At 35.7% G+C, this 22,149-nt stretch overlaps 1 protein-coding gene across 5 annotated transcripts; it reads right to left on the bottom strand.

Annotated features, from left to right (window-relative positions):
• Positions 1 to 357: 357 nt before the first annotated feature.
• On the bottom strand, positions 358 to 8,700 carry LOC110680556. Of its 5 annotated transcripts, XR_002502918.1 has the most exons (3): positions 8,625 to 8,693; positions 8,343 to 8,520; positions 435 to 741 (listed from the first exon to the last, which is right to left on the bottom strand). XR_002502918.1 is itself a non-coding variant. In XM_021856347.1 (2 exons), the coding sequence occupies exons 1-2, from the start codon at positions 973 to 975 to the stop codon at positions 438 to 440; spliced, it is 324 nt and encodes a 107-aa protein (XP_021712039.1). In that variant the 5' UTR covers positions 976 to 1,445; the 3' UTR covers positions 423 to 437. The 5 variants fall into 5 exon arrangements, 1 of the variants encoding a protein (XP_021712039.1); XR_002502919.1 differs by having other exon boundaries at positions 358 to 741; positions 8,292 to 8,700; XR_002502916.1 differs by having other exon boundaries at positions 358 to 741; positions 8,343 to 8,700.
• Between the last annotated feature and the right edge of the window lie 13,449 nt (positions 8,701 to 22,149).

Genomic DNA, 22,149 nt, shown 5'->3' with positions numbered 1-22,149 from the left:
TGTTTTGACCGACATACACAAAAAACCCTTTTTAAGCCCCCTTTTTCTTACCTACGTCCAAAACTGCAAAACCATTCATATTGTAAATTGCAATGTCAAATTATTTTAAATTTATGCATAAAAACTGAAAAACATGAATATTAATAATCAAATTCCGGATAATCGAGTCTAAAATTCCGGATAATCGAATCCCGGATAATCGAGTTGCCGGATAATTGAGTCTTCGGATAATCGAGTCCGACCTGTAGTGTTACTATAGGTACAGGGGAGCTTAAAAAAACACTGCTACTATGTATTTTTATAATATTCTTTATCAGGAATAGAAAAAAACGGGTGAGCTCAGATTTGATGGAGATTATTTTCAAATAATAACGGTCTGGAGAGCACCGTGCAGAGATAAAGGCATCAAGGGCGGATTAAATTGCGAGTTTGGCAAACTATTGAGCACTTACCACTTTTTTAACCGGAGTGCAGTCAGGGCGGCCACACGAGCAGTTGTAGCAGTTTTGCTGTGGCACGTTGCCCTGGGATCGCTGCCTTGGAAGGGCCGGATTGCCCCCGCAGCATTCCGTCGTCATAGCCGGCTGGGAAATGCTGCCCGTGGCACACTGTGTTACGAAATCACACGGAACGCCATCGTCCACTTGGGCACTACAGTCGACTGGGAGATTCGAAGGGACTTCAACTGCTTCAACAGGTTCTAGAATCGGTTCGGCAAAGGCGGCATCCAGAGAGAGGTTGCTTCAGTTTTTTTATTCGGTTAGAAAAGTTCCGCAGTTTCATGTTCAGCAGATTATCATCGTTGAACAGGGAATTTATTTGGTCGATAAAAATTCATTAGACGGAATAAGGTCGGAACGAATTCTACCGTGGGAAGTGGCAGACGGATGGACAACCCGCCAAGCTTTCACGGCCCCGATGTGAAACATATGTGTGTTAGCATAGAGAAACTTACTTGGCATCGCAATTTTCCATGTTTGAAGTCTTGAGTGGAGAAATTTTTCCTTTTTGAGAGTCAAAGTCGAGATAGGGTTCGGAAAACACTTTTGGGGACGGAGAAGCAGCTTAGCAGGTGGGGGAGATGGGCTATGGAATAAAGTTCCGGAACTTATAATTTCGAAACCAATTTTCGCTACACGGTTACGGCTACGAGACAGATTTGAAGACTTTCGTGTAAAAAATGAGCTTTGACAGCGACAGTCTTGCGGATTGGGTTACTACGATGCTTCGTTGCCTAAGCATTTCATGCATTTCATAGCTAATATGTGGCTTAACCAAAGACTTTGGCTTAACATTTTCAGGACGACTTTTTTCTACACTCATTTTGCGTTCCAATTCGTTTTTCTGTTTTTTGGATGTATCAATCATAGAAAAAGCAAAATAAGTACATATGTAGAAAAAGGTTCTTACAAAAAGTTCTGGAATATCTATGTTAGGATTTGTATCGAAAAAGGATGGATAGACCAGGGTAAACCCTTCTATCCAATTAAATCATAAATTAGAGGAAGAATCAAGATATTCTAGCTCTTCAAATTGTTGTGGAGGTCAATCTACCAAATCACAAAATATTTGAAAGTTTTTTTTGTTCAAAAACATTTCTTTGTACCACGGCTTCTCCTTCTTTCTTGACATTACGTCCTCACTGGGAAAACGTCTGCTTCTCAATTAGCGTTCTTCTGCGTATTTCCTCAGTTATTAACTTTGAGCTTACTTTGACAAAGTCGCCACCCAAGTGACATTGGTTGCTGAACAACGGCTTGTTTATCTCAAATTTTGTTTGTACAGCTTTTTTTAATTGTTTATTAGTATCATTCCAAACATTGCATTCATTTCTTATTTCTAGGTGTTCTGTATTAGACAACACTATAATCCTAATGTGGTAAAAACAAATTGAGCTTTTATTAACATTTGGTTGACAAACATATAACATTTCATTTGCCGTAGCAGTTCAGATTTTTTACAGATGAGTTGATTTTACCTGCATATAAAGAGAAAAAAAACAGTTTTCAATTTACACCCGATTCTGTTCTTGGCACGGGGGATGCGTACCGTGAAAAAAAAAGTTTTCAGTTCAAAATTGCAAAAAACCGTGCAAAAAAAGTAACACCATTTCTCGACGTTTCATGCAAAAATAAGGTTTTGGTGAAAAAAAAATGTATGGAAACTTTTTTTGCACGGCCGTGTAAAAAAAATCCGTGCAAAAACAGAATCGGGTGTACTTAACCTAAATAGGGTAGGTGTACCAGTTTTGGCCACCCTAAGGAAAAATATTGTTTATACATAAATCAAAACGACCTTTGGTTACTGTCAATACATCAAACGAAAGCTTTCAATCCATGCTCATCAGGGAAAATATGAAAATTTATCAGAAACTTTGTTTTTGTATTAAAAATGGTGGGCGGGCGAATACTGGACCACTTCTGCACCAGTATTCGCCACGATTTTAATTTCGGTTAATGAATTCCCCACTTACGTTGATTTCTTATGAAGGGTGGCGAATCAGGAACACCATGGCGAAAAATAGGTGCAAAAATTTTAAGGAAAATGATTTTTTCTATTATTTTCTTAGAAAATTTTGCGGTTTCTAAGAATGTTTCCGTATCATCTTAAAGCAATTTAGCGAAACACTAAACAGTTGGCAACCATATATGTCGTAAAACGGTATATAATCTAGGGTGGCGAATAACTGGTACATGGCGAATACCGGTACACCTTCCCTATATAACGCATTAATCGTGGCAATAGAAGATTGCAACGATTTTTTGTTTAAAATTATTGATTATTTTATTTGAAATTTGTTCCAACTTTTGAACATTGGATATTCTTTTTAACTCATTAGTACTATACCAGGGAGGAAGCTTCTGAATCATTTCTAAAATTCTATTTTGAATCCTCTGCATAGCTTTCTTCCTGGTGTTAAAACAGCTAGTCCATATTGGTACAGCATACAACATGGCTGGCCTGAAAATTTGTTTGAAGATCAGGTTGTTCTTAAGACAAATGTCAATAAGTGAATACAGACATTTTATATATTTGTTACATTTGGCTTGAATGCCCTCAATGTAATTTTTGAAAGTTAAGTTCTTATTTATGAGCCAATACATCCAATTCTAAATCATTGGAATTTCAAATTCATTTCAAATAAAGAGCTTTTGGTTTATGTGGGAATATAATTAGTTGAGTTTTGGAAGCATTAGGAGAAATCTTCCATTTTTTGCAAGTATGAAGAAAAAATATCCAAACTCTTTTGCAATCTACTACAGATGACACGCAGACTTCGTCCTTTGGCGGAGAGGCCTGTGTCATCCCGCAAACAAGGATTTTTGACATCCCTGAGGTAACTCAAGTAAGTCAGATGTGAGAATATTCTATAATATTAGACCCAAAATGCTGCCTTTAGGAAAATCAGCTTTTACATGAAGTCTTTCAGACTTGAAGTTCTGATAAATAACCTAAAGTGTACCATTTGACAGATAACTTTGAATTATTCCAACAATGTATGTTGGAAAATTAAAGTTTTAAAATTTTACAATCAAGCCTTCATGCTGAAGCTGCAAAGAAGGAATTGTTGAAGAAATTTCTCGCCGATTTCTTGCAGAAAATTTCTTCAGCGACTCCTGTTAGAACTGACATGTTTTTCAACTGCGAACTGTGATCAGAAAAAAAGTGCTTCCTTGACCGATTCCTTGCAGGAATTACTCATGCATCAATATAGCCCAAGAATAGTAGTTTACGGAACAAGTTGCATAATGATGATTTTTACAGCACAAGTCGTAAATTATGGACAATTACGACGAGTGCTGTAAAAATCGAGTTCTGCAACGAGTTACGTACATTTTTTGCAATTTCGTGGAAGACCACTTGAGGGTATCAGAAATTATATCGGAATGCATTCATCATCATTTTATAGTTTCTGAAAAATTGTTGTGTTATGATTCATAACAGTTGCGTAATGATAAAGCGTTGCGTAATGAATCATTACAGCACTCGGTTCAGTTGCGTAATGACAATTTCCGCACTGCATACTTCAGTGCAGGAAAGTAGACCGTTTCATGACAGATTGGCGTGATGAAAAACAGGTTATTACGATGAGAAATGGTAAAAATTACTTTTCAGCAGCGAATCAGGCTTAAACACTGTCTTCGGTTTAGGGTTCTCCTCGCACCCGTTTTGAAAGGGTTAAACGGCGAAAAGCTATAGATAGGTCATGTAATCCATGTAATTCACTGATCGAAACCATAGTGACACCGATGTGACCCAAAAACAGTGCTCATTCCGGTTCCCTAGTTTAAAAACGTGGCTCTATATAGATTCCGTTACTTACTCCACCAAATGAACAACAGTATTTCTCAATGCTTGAACAGAACCAGTGGTCGATTACACGTTACAAGTTCCGTAGAATACACGTGGGCACTACTACTCAAAACGGTTCCACTGAAAGGGTTTCCGTTTGTTTGACTGGTGTAGATGACGAGACGAGGCTATCCCACGGCGATAAAGATGAGCGTGCCACCATCGACCTGATTATGTTCTGCATACCTTCCGACCCCCCTTTAACTATGGCATGGCTTGTGAACATGAAAAACTAACAACTTCAAGTTGGGTAAACATAATATGTAGGTAGGTCCTGTTGGAAGCGTGCCTCGTTGGTCGTTGCGCAAAGTTAGCAGACGGCAATGTTGATGGCGGCGACGAAGGATTGTTATTTATTCATGTCTTCGTTCAGTTCCATTGGGAGAGCACATGGTTGCGAAATATTGTGACTGGCAGACTGCCGTTTTCCATTTTCAATAGTATTTTTTTCTAACTATATGCTGGCATGTAGGTACGTACAGGAAGGTGCATATGTGCTTTCACTAGCATACCCGTAAATCAACATAGTCCGAACAAGTGGCAAATATGCAATTCAAATGATGTTTTCCGACGAAAATCGATTGCTCACCGTGGACTTGATTCCAGAACCTAGGATCGGGTTGTTCGGCTTTGTCGGGTTGACGAAATTCGTCCGGTGAGCGCCACGGTACGATTAATTTGAATTGCAAGGTCACGTTTATTAGTGCCTCCTGGTTTTGGTGGACTCGAATTTATGAGTCGATATTAATTACCAATTATTATGTAGATTGTAGGTCCGTCCTTCTTACATTGCGTAGCTCCTGAAGAAAAGTCTAGCTATTCATACCTGGCTTCTCTTTAGGTCAAGGTCTCCGAAAGAGGCGCGTCCACATTCGAAACCATGGGTAGTAGGGCTGTGCACAATGACGATTTATCGGTATCGGCGATATTCCAATGTTTCAATATCGATATCGGCGATATATCGGATTTGACATTATCGGTATCGAACCGATATCCGATATTTTTCAATGATGCGATTTTCAAACAATATCGAATATTTCGGGCTTATTTGAAATCAACTGTTGCATTGTGGAATCAATTGTCTGAGTTTTGCAGTTATGGTATGTTATGTTTAGCGGATATCTTAAATTCCGTCTAACTAGTTTTAACATAATCATTGAATGTTGTCCTGATTATCGGACAGACAATAGTTTTATCGATATCGGATAATATCGGGTCAACAGATATCGGATATCGTATCGATAAAATCAAGCCGATAATATCTTTTCGCTTGCTTGGATGTATCCGTGGCGTTCCAATTGGATTCTACCATGGACATTCCCTAATTTTTCAGTTTCATCCTGAGAGTGCACTCAGGAACACCACAGAACGGTTCAGGGCCGACAAAGCTGGAGGCTGCACCCTGTCTTGCTAGATTGTCGGCGATTTCATTCCCCTCAATTCCACAATGGCCGGGCACCCAGTACAATGTAACTTCGTTCCTACTGGTTAATTGCTTCAGAGAAAGAATGCATTCCCACACTAACTTTGATCTACATTTGAATTTACTCTATTATTGTGATATCTTTCCAACCATAAAAACCCATCGGATTGTTAGACGCAACTCTGTATAATTCCGTTTTATTTCTTTTAACTACTCCCAATAAAACAAATATTAGTTATTTATGCAACAAGTTGCAAAATGATGATTTTTTCAGCACGAGTCGTACATTTATCCAACGAGGCTCGCCGAGTTGGATAAATACGACGAGTGCTGAAAAAATCGAGTTTTGCAACGAGTTGCATACAACATATTTTGCAATAACGAAAAATGCCGGTAAAGTTGGATTTTTGGGGATATTTCAAGAATATCCACATGGCCATCCATGCGTTGTAGCAACTCAGTGTTTCTCAATCAGGTAGGCTGTGGAATGACTGTCACAAATTTTCACACTTTCATTGCTGATTCTACTTTTAAAGACAGACCAGGTAAGGACGCCCCGCTTAGAATTTTCAACCATATTGTATATGCTGAATTGCCAACATTACAAGAACCGCCCCATAACGCTCCCGTCCTTTTATATAGTGACCCCATAAATCCTCTACTTCCGCAAGACTCAGAATCCCCACGGTCAACCAGCTTCTGATTCTAGGAATCCGATTTAATTCGGTTAGTCAAATGGATGAAGAATCAACTTGAGTTCTGATTCTACACCCATTTGACGAACCGAATTGAATCGGATTCGGATCCTAGAATCAGAAATTGTTTGAGAAAATCACAGCATTTCAATAAATGACGTATGGAGGTGATCCGACGCCGGTTCGGTAACTTCCAAAACAGAACTGAAAAGTGCTACTTTTCGATACTGTTATCAGTGCTGAAAAGTAACACTTTTCAGCACTGTTTGTATCGGTATTAAAAGTAGGCTGTTATGTAGGTCATTTCCTTGATAAAAAGTAAGCCGATACGCAATCGAATTGCAAAAAATCTATTTTGTGATTAAAACTCATTTATCACATGAAAATATAATCATACTAGACTATTTGAAGCGAAATAAAAATAAAATAAAAAAAATCATTTTGGACTTAAAAAAATCGATGTTAGAAAAACTTTTTTCCCTAAAATATGCTCAATTTGCAATGTATGGACGACTTTTAGTAAATTTAATTACGAAAGTTTTTGCTTAAGGATGATCAAAATCTGAAATGGCCGTTTTTTTAAATCGACTTCAAAGTTTTTAATTATTTTTTTTTCAGTGTAGAAAATGTTTTTTTTTTTTTTTCTAACTTCAGGAAATTTTACGACAGTCCCAATACAACACTTTTTTTTTGTAGGTCGTACCGTTTTCGAGTTATACGGGTTTATAAAACTTTGACCCTTTCCAAATGTTAGTCTAGATCGATTGAAAAAAAAATATGCAAAGTATATTAGTTTCACATACTTTTAACATCCAGAAAGTTTCATTGAATTCTGAAGAGGTGCTGCCAATCGCGTGTCGAGTTGGTGTGAAATCCGTCCATACTGAACCAAGTGTTTTATAATGGTTTCAGAAAAACGTACCCCAAGCATTCGAAATATCAAAATATTTGCATTATCTGCTGTAATAATGGAACTCATCTATTTGATGATTCATCTATGTCAAAGTAACATCGGGAAAATCAGAATTGATGGAGTTCTTAAGGCCGTACGGGACGGTATTGTAATCACCCAATCCCTTTGAAGAAGCAAATCTCAAGTACCACTTAATATATCGATGCGAAAAATGTATCAATATAATTCTATACATGTAGTGCACAACCCAATAAATTTTCAGCTTAATCAGTTCGCTATAACTCGAGATTTGCTTCTGCAAAGTTTTGACGATAATTGTTAGAGTGAGACAAAAGATAGGGATAATAACACGGTCTCCCGTGTCACCTTAACGTATCTTTAAAGCGTCAAAATATCATCTAGTCCGGTCTGTCTAAACACCGACCAAATATTCATAGAATAAATTTCAGTTTTGAACAGAGAAGTGCTGTCGAAGTTTCGATTATATGATTACAAAGATGGATTCTGGAACGTCGACATTTTCGACTACTGGGCCTAGAGTATCCAAATTGTTCTTGCAGTTGTGCGTACATCTGCAGCTTAGAGAGGATCTCTAATGTGTTACCATAGGCTTTGTTTTCTATTTACTACCTGTCAACAATTTGTTTATCAATTGATTGTTACTAAATTTTATTACTCACTTTAAAGTCTAAAAAAATAGGCAGTTACATTAATCTTCTTGTTTGTTGGGCAAAGCATACCTTTTGGGTAACTAAGGAATACGTATCTTCAAATTTAAAATACATATATAGAAACGGAAGATTACAAAACCACGTGCCCACTGCTCTACGCAGAATTTCCATCCAAATTCAGCAAGCTTTATGGCAATTTCCATTCAATATGCTAACACTTTCACTATCGGGCTGACCTTATTCCGTCAAAATGAAATCGTCATTCAAACACGCCACCGAATAAGCACCTCTCTTTAATCAATAACGAAATTTCGGAGCCGCATTCATTTTTTGGGTGTTTCGTATTCCGACAAGTTCGAAACGACCTTCAATTCAAGCGAGCACTACTGTTTGGTTTGGTTTTCACTCTTGCTTTTCGAGTATTTTCGCTGCTCCCTTCACTGATTAATAAGTCATCTGCAATATCTGATGGAAAGTATGAAGGTTACGCACTCGCGGAAGCACTGAACCCAAAATCGAGTAACCAATCTGCTTTTGGAAGTTTAAAAAGCCTAACGGATCGTTCATACGCTTATTTCCGGTTCCGCGTTGATGTGAACCGCGCGACCGCCAAACACCGACTGCCGAACACGAAGCCCAAAACATTTGGGGTTGTTGGTTGGTTGGTGATGACGCGAACTCGTATACCGTTTTGCATCGAATTCCCGGACGCTTCGAAAGCCGGACACTCTGATCAATTTCAGCATTTTCTGCTGTTGAAAATAACATCAAATGTAAATGTTAGCATTCCAATTAAATAATACATTAAAATTGAACATTTCAAATGTATTGGCATCGTAGTAGGTGGCGAAAATTACCGGAAAAACATAAAAAACATAATCGCTTGTCATCGTACGTACTTGTTTTTGCACTGCTTAGCCAGTTGGTTAAGATTCAGTTGAATTTATTCTTCCTTATTATTCAAAGTTCAAAAGCTTATACACGTTGTTTTATGTTCTAAACGGTTGATATTGTATTCGAGTAAGTGAGACATGTAGTGGAATTATTTTGAAAATGGATAAATTGCGTGTTTTTAATACAAATTGCAGGTGTCCGGATTTTGAAGCAAAATTCTGATATGCTTCAAATGCCGGACGCTCATGTTTAAAACTTTTGGTAAGTAGTAATAAACAAAATTTGGACACTACCGTTAACTCTTGATATGTTTATTATAGAAATCTGATATGTTCCCTATTGCCTGGTGGTTTCAAATGACGTGAAAGTGCTTAATCTTGAAGAAAAGCTAATCAAACACACGTAATTGAACTATATAGCTAAGTTCCATACATGGTTAACGAATAGAAATTGTTTTCAGTCTTAAAAATCAATTCCCAATGTGAAGATGAACTGTGAATGACTTCAAAACACATTTATATGACGATAATGATATGATAATATGTTTTAACAATTTATATGAGAATAAACATATATGATTCAACATTATATGATTCAACAATTGTTCTGAAAATTAGATGAGAAAATCAGTTTTTAAAGCATAGTTGTTCTACAATGAAACCAATTCTAGTCTTGATTGTTTTATTGAAGAAATTATGAAGTAAATCTTTATCTCAAAAACGTATTGAACTACAAAGTGATACTCCGATTTTCGATCCCACATGGACAGAGAAATCAAATTTTGCAATGAAATAGTACGATACCGTGCTGCATCGAATTGCCGGTCGCTTTGAAAGCCGGAACTGGTCTTTTTCAAGGTGTTTTTGATCCAAATTCTATTTGTTTACCTAGAATCCATAATTACGATGTCTTCTACATTCTCCAAGCATAAAAAGTGTCGAAACAATATTTTTGGGTGATTCAAGGTCGGTATCCGGGATTCAAATCATGCGCACACTTAGAACCAACACGGTATATGTGCTCCAGTACCTTCGCTCACAATAAGTCAATTGTGCGTACCACAAAAAAGCATCATATTTGAGTAAGTTAACTACCGTCAAACGGGGCTTTTTTTGACATTATTTCCACATTCTTTAACTTTGAGGATTTGTAACTCTTAGAATTATTGATAGATATTGATAATTCTTGTCTATTTAAGTTGTATATGTACGTAACAAATGTGCAAAATATGAGGCAAATCCATCACAGACTAACAAAAATGCTTGAATAGCGAAAAAAGTGTCTCCTTAAAGACAAAAAAGGGGCTACTTTGGACACTTTCACAATTTGATAATAAAATGATTTTTCCTCATAACTTTCAAACTGATTCTATAGATTATCATCCACTGTGATGTTATTGAACGTTTTCCACTAATAATCATAATTTAGAAAATTACAAAGCTAGAAACAATTACACATATATAAAAAAATTCAACGAAACATGCCATTCACTATTCTCAGTTTGCAGTATGAAACTTAAACTTGCAACTTCCTCTTAAATGGAACTGTCAGTTACGAATGCTTGATTTTCAAGTTGACATAAACAAACGATGTACTACTAGGTACTGCAATGATTACAAAAACAAAAACTTTTTCTATTCTTACTGTTATATGAACGATATGGATTACATCAATACCAATAACTAATTTCATACCAGTAAGTAATTTTCAATAAAAACGTAATCTATGAAGTAAAGTTTTGCAAGATCGTAAAGAAGTAAATTTGCTTTTGTAATATGCTTTTAGCTTCTTAGCAGTTTAGAGCTGGCTTAAGAGCAGTTTATTTTAAGCATTTGAAGGATGCAATTGTTTAGTACTGCAAATTCATGTAAAATATGACGGAAAATATTTTTTAGAGATTTTGTTGTGAACTTGTCATTGGTACGTATTGAAATATGTGTGTTTTATGTCTATTCACTTTTACAAACATTTATTTATTTGTTTTATGTTGTAAAACATACAAACCAAAACATTATAATAAAATTAAAGTCGTAAAAATAAGACCTTTGATCAGTAATTTTAATAAAACAACAATTTTAAGCAAAACAATTCACAAGATTTTCATGAAACATGATGATTTGATAGTTTTGTGATGCTCCCTACAAGTTTCCACGACATGGGTAAAATTGAAACAATGTTTGCATGGCCAATGTTTTATACCTTGTGAATATTTATTCGGACTTTTTTGAAATGTTTTCTTGTTTATCCTGTTATTGTTGATGTTGTTCCAAAAATTAATCATGCCTAGTGGTAGAGCATACATTGGTTAATAAAAGTGATGAAGACACAAAATTGCTCAGATTAATATTTACGCTGCAAATAAATACGAAAGGTGAGTGTCCAAAGTAGCCCCTGGAATCAAAAGTAGCCCCGTCCGACGGTACATACTATTTTAAGTTAATTCTTTAAATGTCAAACCACAACCACTCATTGGTTATTAAAAGTGAACATGCTCAACGGATTACCTCATAGAATATTCAATGGTTTTATTTATCTGCTGAGAATAGGAACCATCGATTATTGTAGCATCAATTATTTGAGACCTACAAAAATATCAACAGTAAGAATACCAGGTGAAGGAAATGTTGAAACACGCCTTTTTTTTAAATTGCATTCTTCTATGTTCTGCATAGAGTTTAGATTTTATTTGGAGATTAAACTACCGAAAATATATTGCTGATGCATATTAAATTCCCAACGACGGGTATATTAATTTATCACACACCATTGGTACTTAAACACAACTGTGAATTTTGGTAACCAATAAACAATTACTTAGCTATTAAAATTTAAAATAACGAACGTAAGAGTCTACGGAAAAATTAAAAGGATCAAGACCTTCTGTTACACACTGATTAAATGGTTTGTGTAATTTTGTAGATATTTAATATAAAGCAAAACAAATAGGAATATTACTTCCAAAGGAAAATAACATTTAACATGCTTAATTTACATGTATTTTTTCAAAAATGTTATTAAATGATAATATTAAAGTGTCCGGAATTCGAAGCAAAAGTGTCCGGATTTCGAAACACTCTCCAAAGAGTGTCCGGATTTCGAAGCATAACGCATCTTCCTTTTTCTATATTTTTAGTGATTTATTCCAAATTTTAAGCTTTTTTTGCTCAACTAACAGGCGAAAATCATATTTTTTCGATAATAAGCAGAAAATAATATTCATTAGACTTCAAATTTATAAACGAAACCACTGTTTAATGCTCCAAAGTGCTTAAGTGTCCGGATTTCGAAGCAAAACGGTACCTGACCTGGCTTCTGCTCTGTACTGTGTGTGACCTCTTCTCTCGTTCTCGGAGCTGCATTAGGGCGGTTCAACTTTCTAAAAAAAACTTCATGTTACATATCCGTTTTACAATCGTTATGATATAAACAGTACTAAACAATACGTACTAGGTTAAATGGTTAAATGCAGGAAAAACTTTTCCAAAATTTCGCCAGAATTTTCATTACATCTTTCTTTAAGAAATTCGGAAAATTGCAGATACATATGCCCTGAGAGAGAGGAGACAGCTGGCTTCGATTGCGAGCTCCCAAAAGTCAAGGGAACCTGTCATCAACTGTCACTGGAAAACCGCACATTTGAAGGGCAGAACGTGAAAAACCGTCAAAATTTGGCCAAACTAAAACTGGATATGATTGAACATTTAGGTTGTTTTCCTGTGATCTCGCATGTAAAATCGTTGATTATTTAAATACTGTCGATTGAACTCAAATTGATATTGAAATTTTTAAATTTTATGATCAGTTTGATAACAAATGGAATATGAAAATGGTTTTGACCCAGTTTGTGATCTACGAACCATTGTGCACAACCCAAACATGAGAAGAAGAAAATCAAAGAAACCGAGAAAACAAGCCAGTTGTCAGTGAGCTGTCTCCTCTCTCTCAGCATATGCCTACAGAAATGTTGATATCTCACCTAAATCAACCCGCTCGTTCTACTGAGGTATCCAACATTTTGACTTCTTTATTTCGATATTGAAAAGAAGTTTGTCTGAAACCTAAAATCTATGAAACAATACTGTTTCAGTTTAGGAAATAATCAAGATTATCGATTTTTTATCATCAGATCAAGAATATAGTGAATTTAGTGAGTCACTAAAGAGTGCCTCGCTACCAGCCCTGATATTTTTTTCATCATAAGAATTTTAGGAAAGATATGGGTGATTGGATTTTCAACCATTTTTTATGATTTGAATCGCCCTACTGTTTCAAGCGATATGAAGCAGCGTGCAGCAGAGGCGCACTATTTTGGAGGTATTCTGCAGCGAATGCCGCAGACAAACAAAACAGAACTCGGAAATCAACAACCCGTCTGCCATTCTGCCAAATGCCACCCCCTCAATGATGTTTTGGATTTTTTGTTCTGCCACTACACGTGTTAGCCATATCCGACTTGAATGGGATTAGAATCATAATAGAACTCCATGAAATAACCTAGAAATGTTACAACAAATGAGGTAATGTTGTATTAGAACTATGCTGTCATATTTTATTATAAGGACTCATTGAGCTAAAGTAAAACAGGCGTTTAAATATGTCAATTTCACATTTAAAACGCCACGTAAGCGTTAATTTTGTACTTCAGAAAATTACACTGCGCTAGAAATCCTCCAGTTCATATATGAGAGGTGTAGGTTCGAACCCTAGCGATTGAGAATGTTTTGGGTTGGAAATATTCTCGACTTCCCAAGGCATATAGTATTGTTGAACAAACCACACGATATACAAATGGCAACGACAGTTAATACGAACACTAAGCTGAAAAAGTGACGTGAACACGCCAAGGCCGAAAAGCCACTCTGATAGACATAAATAATAGTAAAAAGCCGAAAACAGCCTCGGACTTAGTGGGGACGTAACGCCAGAAAAAAAGAAGAAGAGAAAATAAGTTTAGCGTTCAGAGACGGCCACCCTCACTTCGATGCCAATTAGATTTCCGTTACAGTTGACTGTATGGTGGTTCTCAAACTACTGCGTTTGATCTAAAGAGCGAACGTCACGGATCAGTGAATTTACAACCCCTCTCACAACTAAAAAGGCATCAGGCCGAAACGTTATACCGGAGATTCCACTTGAAAAGGACAAAGATAGTTTGTGGCGTATGGTATCGATGTAAGTTAGGTTCGAATTCGGAATCGCTGTAGGGGAAGGTGGGGAGTTCTTGACCGGGTTTTTATTTCAGGGTGTAACTTTCACAATATTTGAATTGGTCTTAGTAGATGTAGCTATCACAAAACCATTAGCTGACCAACCGGGACAAAGCCTGCTCCAAATGGCCGGACACCCTTATGGTTCCGGGTCATTTGGCCGAATGCCATTTGGCCGAATGCCGTTTGACCGAAAGGGTCATTTGGCCGAATGCCGTTTGGCCGAAATAGGAAATAATAGTGAATTACAGTTAGCATATTATTGAAGTGAGCTACGAAGATGAATTTCAAAGAACTTATTCAGCTTATTTTTAAAGAAGTTTAATCATCATTGATATACACATAATTGGCTCTTTGATGTCAGTTCAACAAACAGTCAGTGCTGAAAAAAGAACATCCTTAATGTAAGCAAATATTCACTTCTCTGCTAGTGGTAATAGCTGCCAGCAGAAGCTTTTGCATTGTGTTTGTAGTCAGCTTTTGACAGCAACTAAAACGGTTCACGAATTATTAGTCCTGCTGCAGGACTGGATTGCTTTGATCCCTCGAATCGTATTAAGTAAACTAATTCATAATTCTAGTAACCGCAAATTTTGGCTTCTTCTTTTCACAAAGGAGAAACTGTGAGCTTTTTCCACGTAATTGTTCACCGAGTCAATCGGTTTACTGCTACACGCAAGCAATAGTGCAGAGAGCTCAGTTCAAACGTTGCAATCTTAATATTGGAGGAGAAACAGAAAGGAGAGCCTATGATCAAAAGAAGGAAAAAACTCTTATGAAAATTTAAGCAAGTTTTATGCAAACAACTTTTATATTAGTATAACTACAAATATAAGCTGAATTATTGCCAACAGTAACGAAACCAGTATAACTCGAAAGAATAGCCTATGCTTAAAAGAAGGGAAAACTTCTAATGAAATCATAAAAAAACTTGAACCCTATCATACCGTTGGTAACCCCAGATGAAACAGTCATGAGCTTTGAGTCTTGATGAAATGAGTGGAGTTCACAACTTCGTCCTAAATTAACGGGCCAATTTTATCATTCTCTTGGAGCACTTATATAGTGACAAACATGACGTCTCGTCACATAATTAAAGTTAATTAATTAGCTGATCCATTATTGGGCAATACCTAAGAATCTTACACATAAGTGTTATAGTAATTTGATATTGTTTGTTCGTAATTCGGCCAAACGACCCGTTCGGCCAAATGGTGTTCGGCCAAACGGCGTTCGGCCAAATGGCCGGACACCCTTATGAGCACTTCCACAGTTATTAACTGAGAGCTTTCTTTGCCGATTGACCATTTTTGCATGTGTATATCGTGTGGCAGGTACGAAGATACTCTATGTCCTGGGAAGTCGAGAAAATTTCCAACCCGAAAAGACCCTCGACCAGCGGGATTCGAACCCACGACCCTCAGCATGGTCATGCTGGATAGCTGCGCGTTTACCGCTACGGCTATCTGGGCCCGCATTACTCGCATAAGCATTACTTTGAACGTATTGCAGTTTGCGCAAAATGTATGAAAACGTCAATTAAAACGTTAGTGGGAGTTGATGGTTCGTTCCATTAGGGTGATCTAGCACGACTGCATTGATGTTATTCACCGGGAGCAGGCCGTTAGGCTGAATGTCGAATGGCCGAACAGGCCTAACTGGTAGAACCTTATCCACCAGCTATCATGTATCAACATCAGGGTGATCAAATTTTAAAATAATATATTTAGAATAAGGTCGTTGGTTCGAATTCCATCGCGATGTATCGAAATGCTTCGGGGTGAAGATTTTCTCGACTCCCAAGGCATAAAGTATTTTCGTGCTTCAACACAATAATACCTACACATGTAAAAATGGCAAAAATTGACAAAGAAAGCTGGCAGTAAATAACTGTGGAATTGTTTATAAGAACACTAACCTGAGAAGCAGGATCTGTCCCAGTATAGACATAATGCCAGAAAAAAATAATATTAAAGTAAGTTAGCATTAATTAACGCTAACATAAAAATTTAATAATATTGAGACATACATGCACATAAAGCTGGAAAAAAATCTTGGATTATTTACAATAATGACAACAATAGTTTGACTATTGAGTAGGGCTGCCCATCGTGAAAACTATACTGCATATTCCAAAATAAAGTAGGGTCAGTGTTCCCTTAGTGGACAGTCCCCTATAGTCGCACTAGTGGCTTTTTACGGCCGTTTTGCTATAAATCTTTTCAAAATATTTTTGACATGAAGGTCAGGAGCTATTTATCTAAGTATCATTGATACACAGCTTGATTTTGTTCAAAAAATGATCGAAATAATTAGTTTTGCTTAAAATTTGAACTCCTTTGCGCCTATAGTAAACCTATTGTTCCCATAGTAGCACTATTGAGAGAAACTGTTTTTCATTATACGAAATAATTAATGAATTAAGAACTTTTTTTTACATCAAACGAAAGCTTTTCATCTACACTATGAAGGAAAAATATAAAAGTTTCGTAAAAATACGGTTTTGATTAGTATTTTGTCAACGCCGTGATGCTAGTGCTACTATAGGAACAGAAATAAGAAATAGTGCTACTATAGGCACATGTATTCCTATAGAGGCACAAGCGATAATAAATACTTACATATGAGTTTTAGTAGTTTCCATATTTTTCCCAAAACCAAGATAAAAAGCTTTCAGATGATGTAAAAATAATGACGATAGCGTTATTTTTAGATTTTATACGAAAATTTGTTCTTAGCTATGCGGCTAACACTGTTTTTTTTTTGAGCCAGAGTCAAATTGAAAAAATATCTTTCAGATTTTTGTTAGTTTATTCGTTTCACTTTTTGGTATTGCTATGTCCCTTGCTTCAATCCGATTATTGTTAAACATTGTTAAAGTTTGGAGAGTTTTGTCAATATAAAATTTCGTTTGCAAAGATATGTTAACGTCAAGAATATTATCGATATATGTTTCATATGGGGCCTTCCTTAGCCGAGTGGTTAGAGTCCGTGGCTACAAAGGAAAGGCATGCTGAAGGTGTCTGGGTTCGAATCCCCGTCAGTCCAAGATCTTTTCTTAAAGGAAATTTCCTTGGGCATAGAGTATCATGGTACCTGCCACACGATATACGAGTGCGAAAAATGGCAAATTTGGCATAAAAAGCTCTCAGTTAATAGCTTTGGAAGTGCTAATAAGAACACTACGCTGATGAATCGAGTCTAGTACACGACACTGAAGACGGCCTTACGACGGTTTCGACGGTTGAGGTCGAAATACGCGTATCTATCAAAGGATACAAACTCTAGTGGAATCAAATGGTATAGTACTAAATTCGTTTTTTTTCATCTACTTATAGGAATTCTACTAAACAGCTCGAAGATTTATTATCATAGACTATACTGCCGTAAATCGCAAGTCAGTTCCATCTGCATTTTCGTCAAAATTGAGTTGAGTTCAGTTTCCAACATCTGTTTCAATGCTCTTTTAGCTGCACTAATGAAACAATGTGATTTGGAAAGGGTCAAAGTTGTTTTTTTTTTACTTTTTCTATAAACCTGTTTAACTGGAAAATGATAATACCTACAAATAAGTGTTGTATGGGGGACTGTCGTGAAACTTCCTGAAGTTTTTTAAAAAATATTGAAAACATAAAAAAACATTTTCTACACTGAAAAAAAAATGATTCAAAACTTCAAAGTCGAACGGCCATTTCAGATTTTGATCATCGTTAAGCAAAAAGTTTCGTAATTAAATTTACTAAAATGGACGACTTTTAAAATTGGGCATATTTTGAAATTGGGCATATTTTAGGGAAAAAAGTTTTTCTAACATTGAATTTTTTAAGTCCAAAATGAATTTTTTATTTTATTTTTTCTTCGCTTCAAATAGTCTAGTATGCAGTGTTGTGAAAAACTCAATTTCTCACAACTCACGCTTGAGATATTTCATGCGTGAGTTGTCAATCATGCAACTCAGCAGTCAAAAAATCATGGATGAGTTGGCTCACCTTTTCAACTCATTGTCTCATATTTCCATAGTTTACTCGCACACGGCAATAATTTCTTGTTAGCCTGGTAAAATTATGTTAACCCTTTCTAACGTAAACAACAACATTCGGGTTTCAAGAGTTTTTGCCGGGTTTTGCGACTGAATCATTTTTTACGGTTTGAACTGATTGAGTTGATTTTGCATCAAAATCTCAAGCGTGAGATTTGAGAGTTTGCTCTCACGGGAGAGCGTATCGATTGAGATTTTGAGTGTGAGTCTATCAACACTGCTAGTATGATCATATTTTCAAGTGATAAATGAGTTTTAATCACAAAATAGATTATATTTGTTTTATTGAGAGTAGTTGATACAATTGATCTCGCACCAATTCGCTTACGAGATAATTTACTCCGTCTAACAATCCGATGGGTTTTATTATAGTTGGAAAGATATCACAATAAAATTTAATTTCTTATTTGGTCAAAGCCAATCTTAACAGGTGTCTGGAAAGGGTCAATATTATGCTCATGAAAAAAAAAATCGTGGTTTGTTTTTATCATGCATTATTATTTTTATTATTGCTCTATACCCTAAAACGTAGTATCTGCTCATGAATATTTACATCATTTTTGGGCTTTACTGAATAAATTGAATACTTTTGGTTCATCCTCTGAATTGGTATACCGTTTGGCTACAATTTGTGTATCACTAATAGGCATAAAACAATGATATTTTTGGGTACCAGGGACAGTTTTAAAATTATCAAAAAATTCCACCAATTACTCTGACATTTTAACATATTGTTCATTAGATATATAACAGAAATTCAATTTGGTAACACATGTATCAGTTTGTTTCACTGCCCAGTCGAATAGCTCTCGCGGAGTTGCGATTGAGTTTCCATAGTCTTGTGCAAGACTTGCTCTTTTTGCCATTCGCTTGAGAGTGCCACCAATAGCGTCACAGGGGCCTTTGCCGTGGGATGTGGCAAACAAGTGCCACTCTGCTTCCAATCCATATATTTTCTTGAAATTACATTAGCTGGCAATTTTTTTTATTTTTATAATGAGCTGCAGCTCCATCTGACATAAAAATAACTTTTGAGAATTTTTTTTGACAAAATTTATCAATTTTGAAATATTTAGCTGAACTGCTACTGTGTCATGGGTCAACACTTCTGATATTATAATAAAACTAACGTTTTCCAATTTATTATCTTTTTTATGGTAAATCTCGAATGGGTGTATCGTTGCTTGGGAATTATTCCAGTGATACCCTTGAGCAGAGTTTTGTATTGTAAAACTATAATTTTCGGAAAAGTCGCTAATTACCAGTATTTCACCTTGTTTTAATGAGTCTTGTTTGTTTCGTAGAAAAGAAGACTGTTCTTTGCAAATAACATCATGAGTTATGAGCTTATCAACTTTCACGAAATACGTAACAAATTCTTCAACAGGCTTAATTATAGTTTATAAGTTACAGCGATCGGTGGTGAGCCATTGATGCAAAACTGCATCTTCTTTGTCGCTTTCCTCTAAAAGCGAGATTAGTTCTCCTGTAATATTTTCTTTGGAATTACAATTTTCACATTTTCGAAAAAAAAAAAACAATCTGTCGTTCTTACTAAAACATCGCATATCAGTTTTTCTCTAATTTCTGCCTGAGAGACAATACCTAAACTGTTGAGCATTAATTTCACATTTTCGTGGTATGGGCACACACATACATTGTGACTTCCTGTGCTATCGGGAAGCCTACAATGTTTAGGCCTCAACATAGTAAAACCAATTTCTAAATTTTGGCATCTTTCTTCAAAAATCATGTACGCCTCTTTATAAGACATCATCAATGGACGCTTTTGAACTTGTTTAAAAAAACTCTAATTCCGTTTTATTTCTTTTAGCTGCTCCCAATAAAACAAATATGATCTATTATGTGATTAAAACTTATTTATCACTTGAAAATATGATCATACTAGACTATTGAATGTTAGATGTTAGAAATACTTTTTTCCCTAAAATATGCCCAATTTGCAATGTATGGACGACTTTTAGTAAATTTAATTACGAAACTTTTGGCTTGAGGATGATCAAAATCTGAAATGGCCGTTTTTTAAATCGACTTTAAAGATTTGAATCATGTTTTTTTTTTTCAGTGTAGAAAACGTTTTTTTCCAAACCCTTTCCAAATGTTCTAGATCGATTTTGAAAAAAAAAAAAAACAAAGTATGTAAAGTATCTTAGTTTCACATAGTCTTCACACCCAGAAAGTTTCATTGAATTTTGAAGGGGTGCTGCCAATCCCTTTGTCGAGTTGGCGTGAAATTCGTCTCTCGAAAGATTTGAATTGCATATAATCTTTCTTGGAAAAAACATATCGTCAAAAAGATATTTATATGATTAAAAACTGTTATTAATTATTACAAAAAACAATAAATAAATATTGAAATTAGTGATCTAATGATGACATTGGATGGTATGACGTGAAAAGTAAATTACGCGATAATTTTTGTCTGAACAGAGATGATTAATTCTTCAATTAAATGGAACTACCCAGGAAATCCTCTCCGGGAGTTCTATTCAAAAAGCTGGCAAAACCAGATTTCCAAACATATTCATTTAAAACATTTCAGAATACATAAATTTCATGGTTTTCTTTCCGTATTGAACCTGAATAGGTACATATGTCCAAATAACTTTAAACAACGTTAATCTCAATTAAGTATTTCATTTTAACCAAAACTCGTGAAAATTTCGTTTTTAGCATAAGTTTTTCTGGCCGGTAGCTCATTTTTACTTAGATTCACCTTTACCAGATGCAGATTTATTTTCATCTGTTGTTAAATGGGTTATTCCAATAAGAACTAGGGTATGGCGGGGTATAGGTTGATGCTAACAAGATGAAAATGGGGCAAACAAATAACAAAAACAGGACATTTCAGAAGTTACAAAACTCGGCGACATTTGATCTTGGTCGCGAAAATAAGAAAATGTAATGAAATAGGGCAAATAATGGTACAAATCACAGCTATTTAGAATACAAAAATGCAACGTCAACATCGCAGTCTTGGAAATAAAAAAATGTTTAGTTTCATTCATTATTTTGCATAAACAGTCGACATTTTGTTTTGTCTAAGAGTCAACATTCGATTATACGTATCTGTATTGAAAGCTTACATTTTAATACAAATTCTGATCAAAAAAGTCCGCGAAATTTGAAGTTTCCTTACAAACCGACTTCGATTTTTTCCCACTACAATGTACCGTTTTGTCTCAAATTCCGAACAGACTCATATTCCGAACACTCGATTTTTGTATGGCGATTTGGTTGAAATGTTTCGCTGAAATATGTCATCAAATTAAAAGGAAATGGCAGTCAATTGCTATTCAGTTTTACCGTATTCCAATCTATTTTATACCTCGGGAATAGTGACAATTCTCTAGTTCGAGACCAGTAAAACTAGCTCAGATAAATTTATTTGCAAAACTATTCATTTGAATACGATTTATTCGTGCTGTTCGGAATTTGAATCAAGGTGTTCGGAATATGAGACAGAATGAACACAGTGTTCGGCATTTGAATCAAAATGTTGTTCCATACTTTTGCTTAAAAACAATACTAAACAAGTTCAAACAAACAATTTTATCGTCACATCCAACAGGTAACAGTTAGTATTTGCGGATAAATTACAATTTTCACAAATATTTTCTGATTTATGCCTATCGGATGCATTCGAAGTTACTGTTGACCTTAAGTGTTCGGAATATGAGTCAAAACGGTACAATGAAAACTAGATTTTTTTTCGATTAGTGCTCTGAAAAAGTGTACCGATTTGTCTCAAATTCCGAACAGACTCATATTCCGAACACTCCGTTTTTGTATGGCGACTAGGTTGAAATATTTCGCTGAAATATGTCATGAAACTACCAGGAAATGTCAGTCAATTGCAAATCAATTTTAACATCTTCCAATATGTTTTATACCTCGGGAGTAGTGACGATTCTCTAGTTCGAGACCACTAGA

The sequence above is a fragment of the Aedes aegypti genome, unplaced genomic scaffold (genome assembly GCF_002204515.2).
Source record: "Aedes aegypti strain LVP_AGWG unplaced genomic scaffold, AaegL5.0 Primary Assembly AGWG_AaegL5_hic_scaff_1572_PBJ_arrow, whole genome shotgun sequence".
In the NCBI taxonomy this organism is placed as follows: Eukaryota; Metazoa; Arthropoda; class Insecta; order Diptera; family Culicidae; genus Aedes; species Aedes aegypti.
Note: the sequence above shows the minus strand (reverse complement) of the source record. Positions and strands in the feature narration are given on the sequence as shown.

Excerpts from the sequence above, each read along its gene's own strand:
- LOC110680556 (XM_021856347.1), bottom strand. The coding sequence starts at position 975 with ATGGAAAATTGCGATGCCAA. Across the intron at positions 742-955 it reads ATGGAAAATTGCGATGCCAA|CAACCTCTCTCTGGATGCCG; the intron begins GTAAGTTTCTCT and ends AAAAAACTGAAG.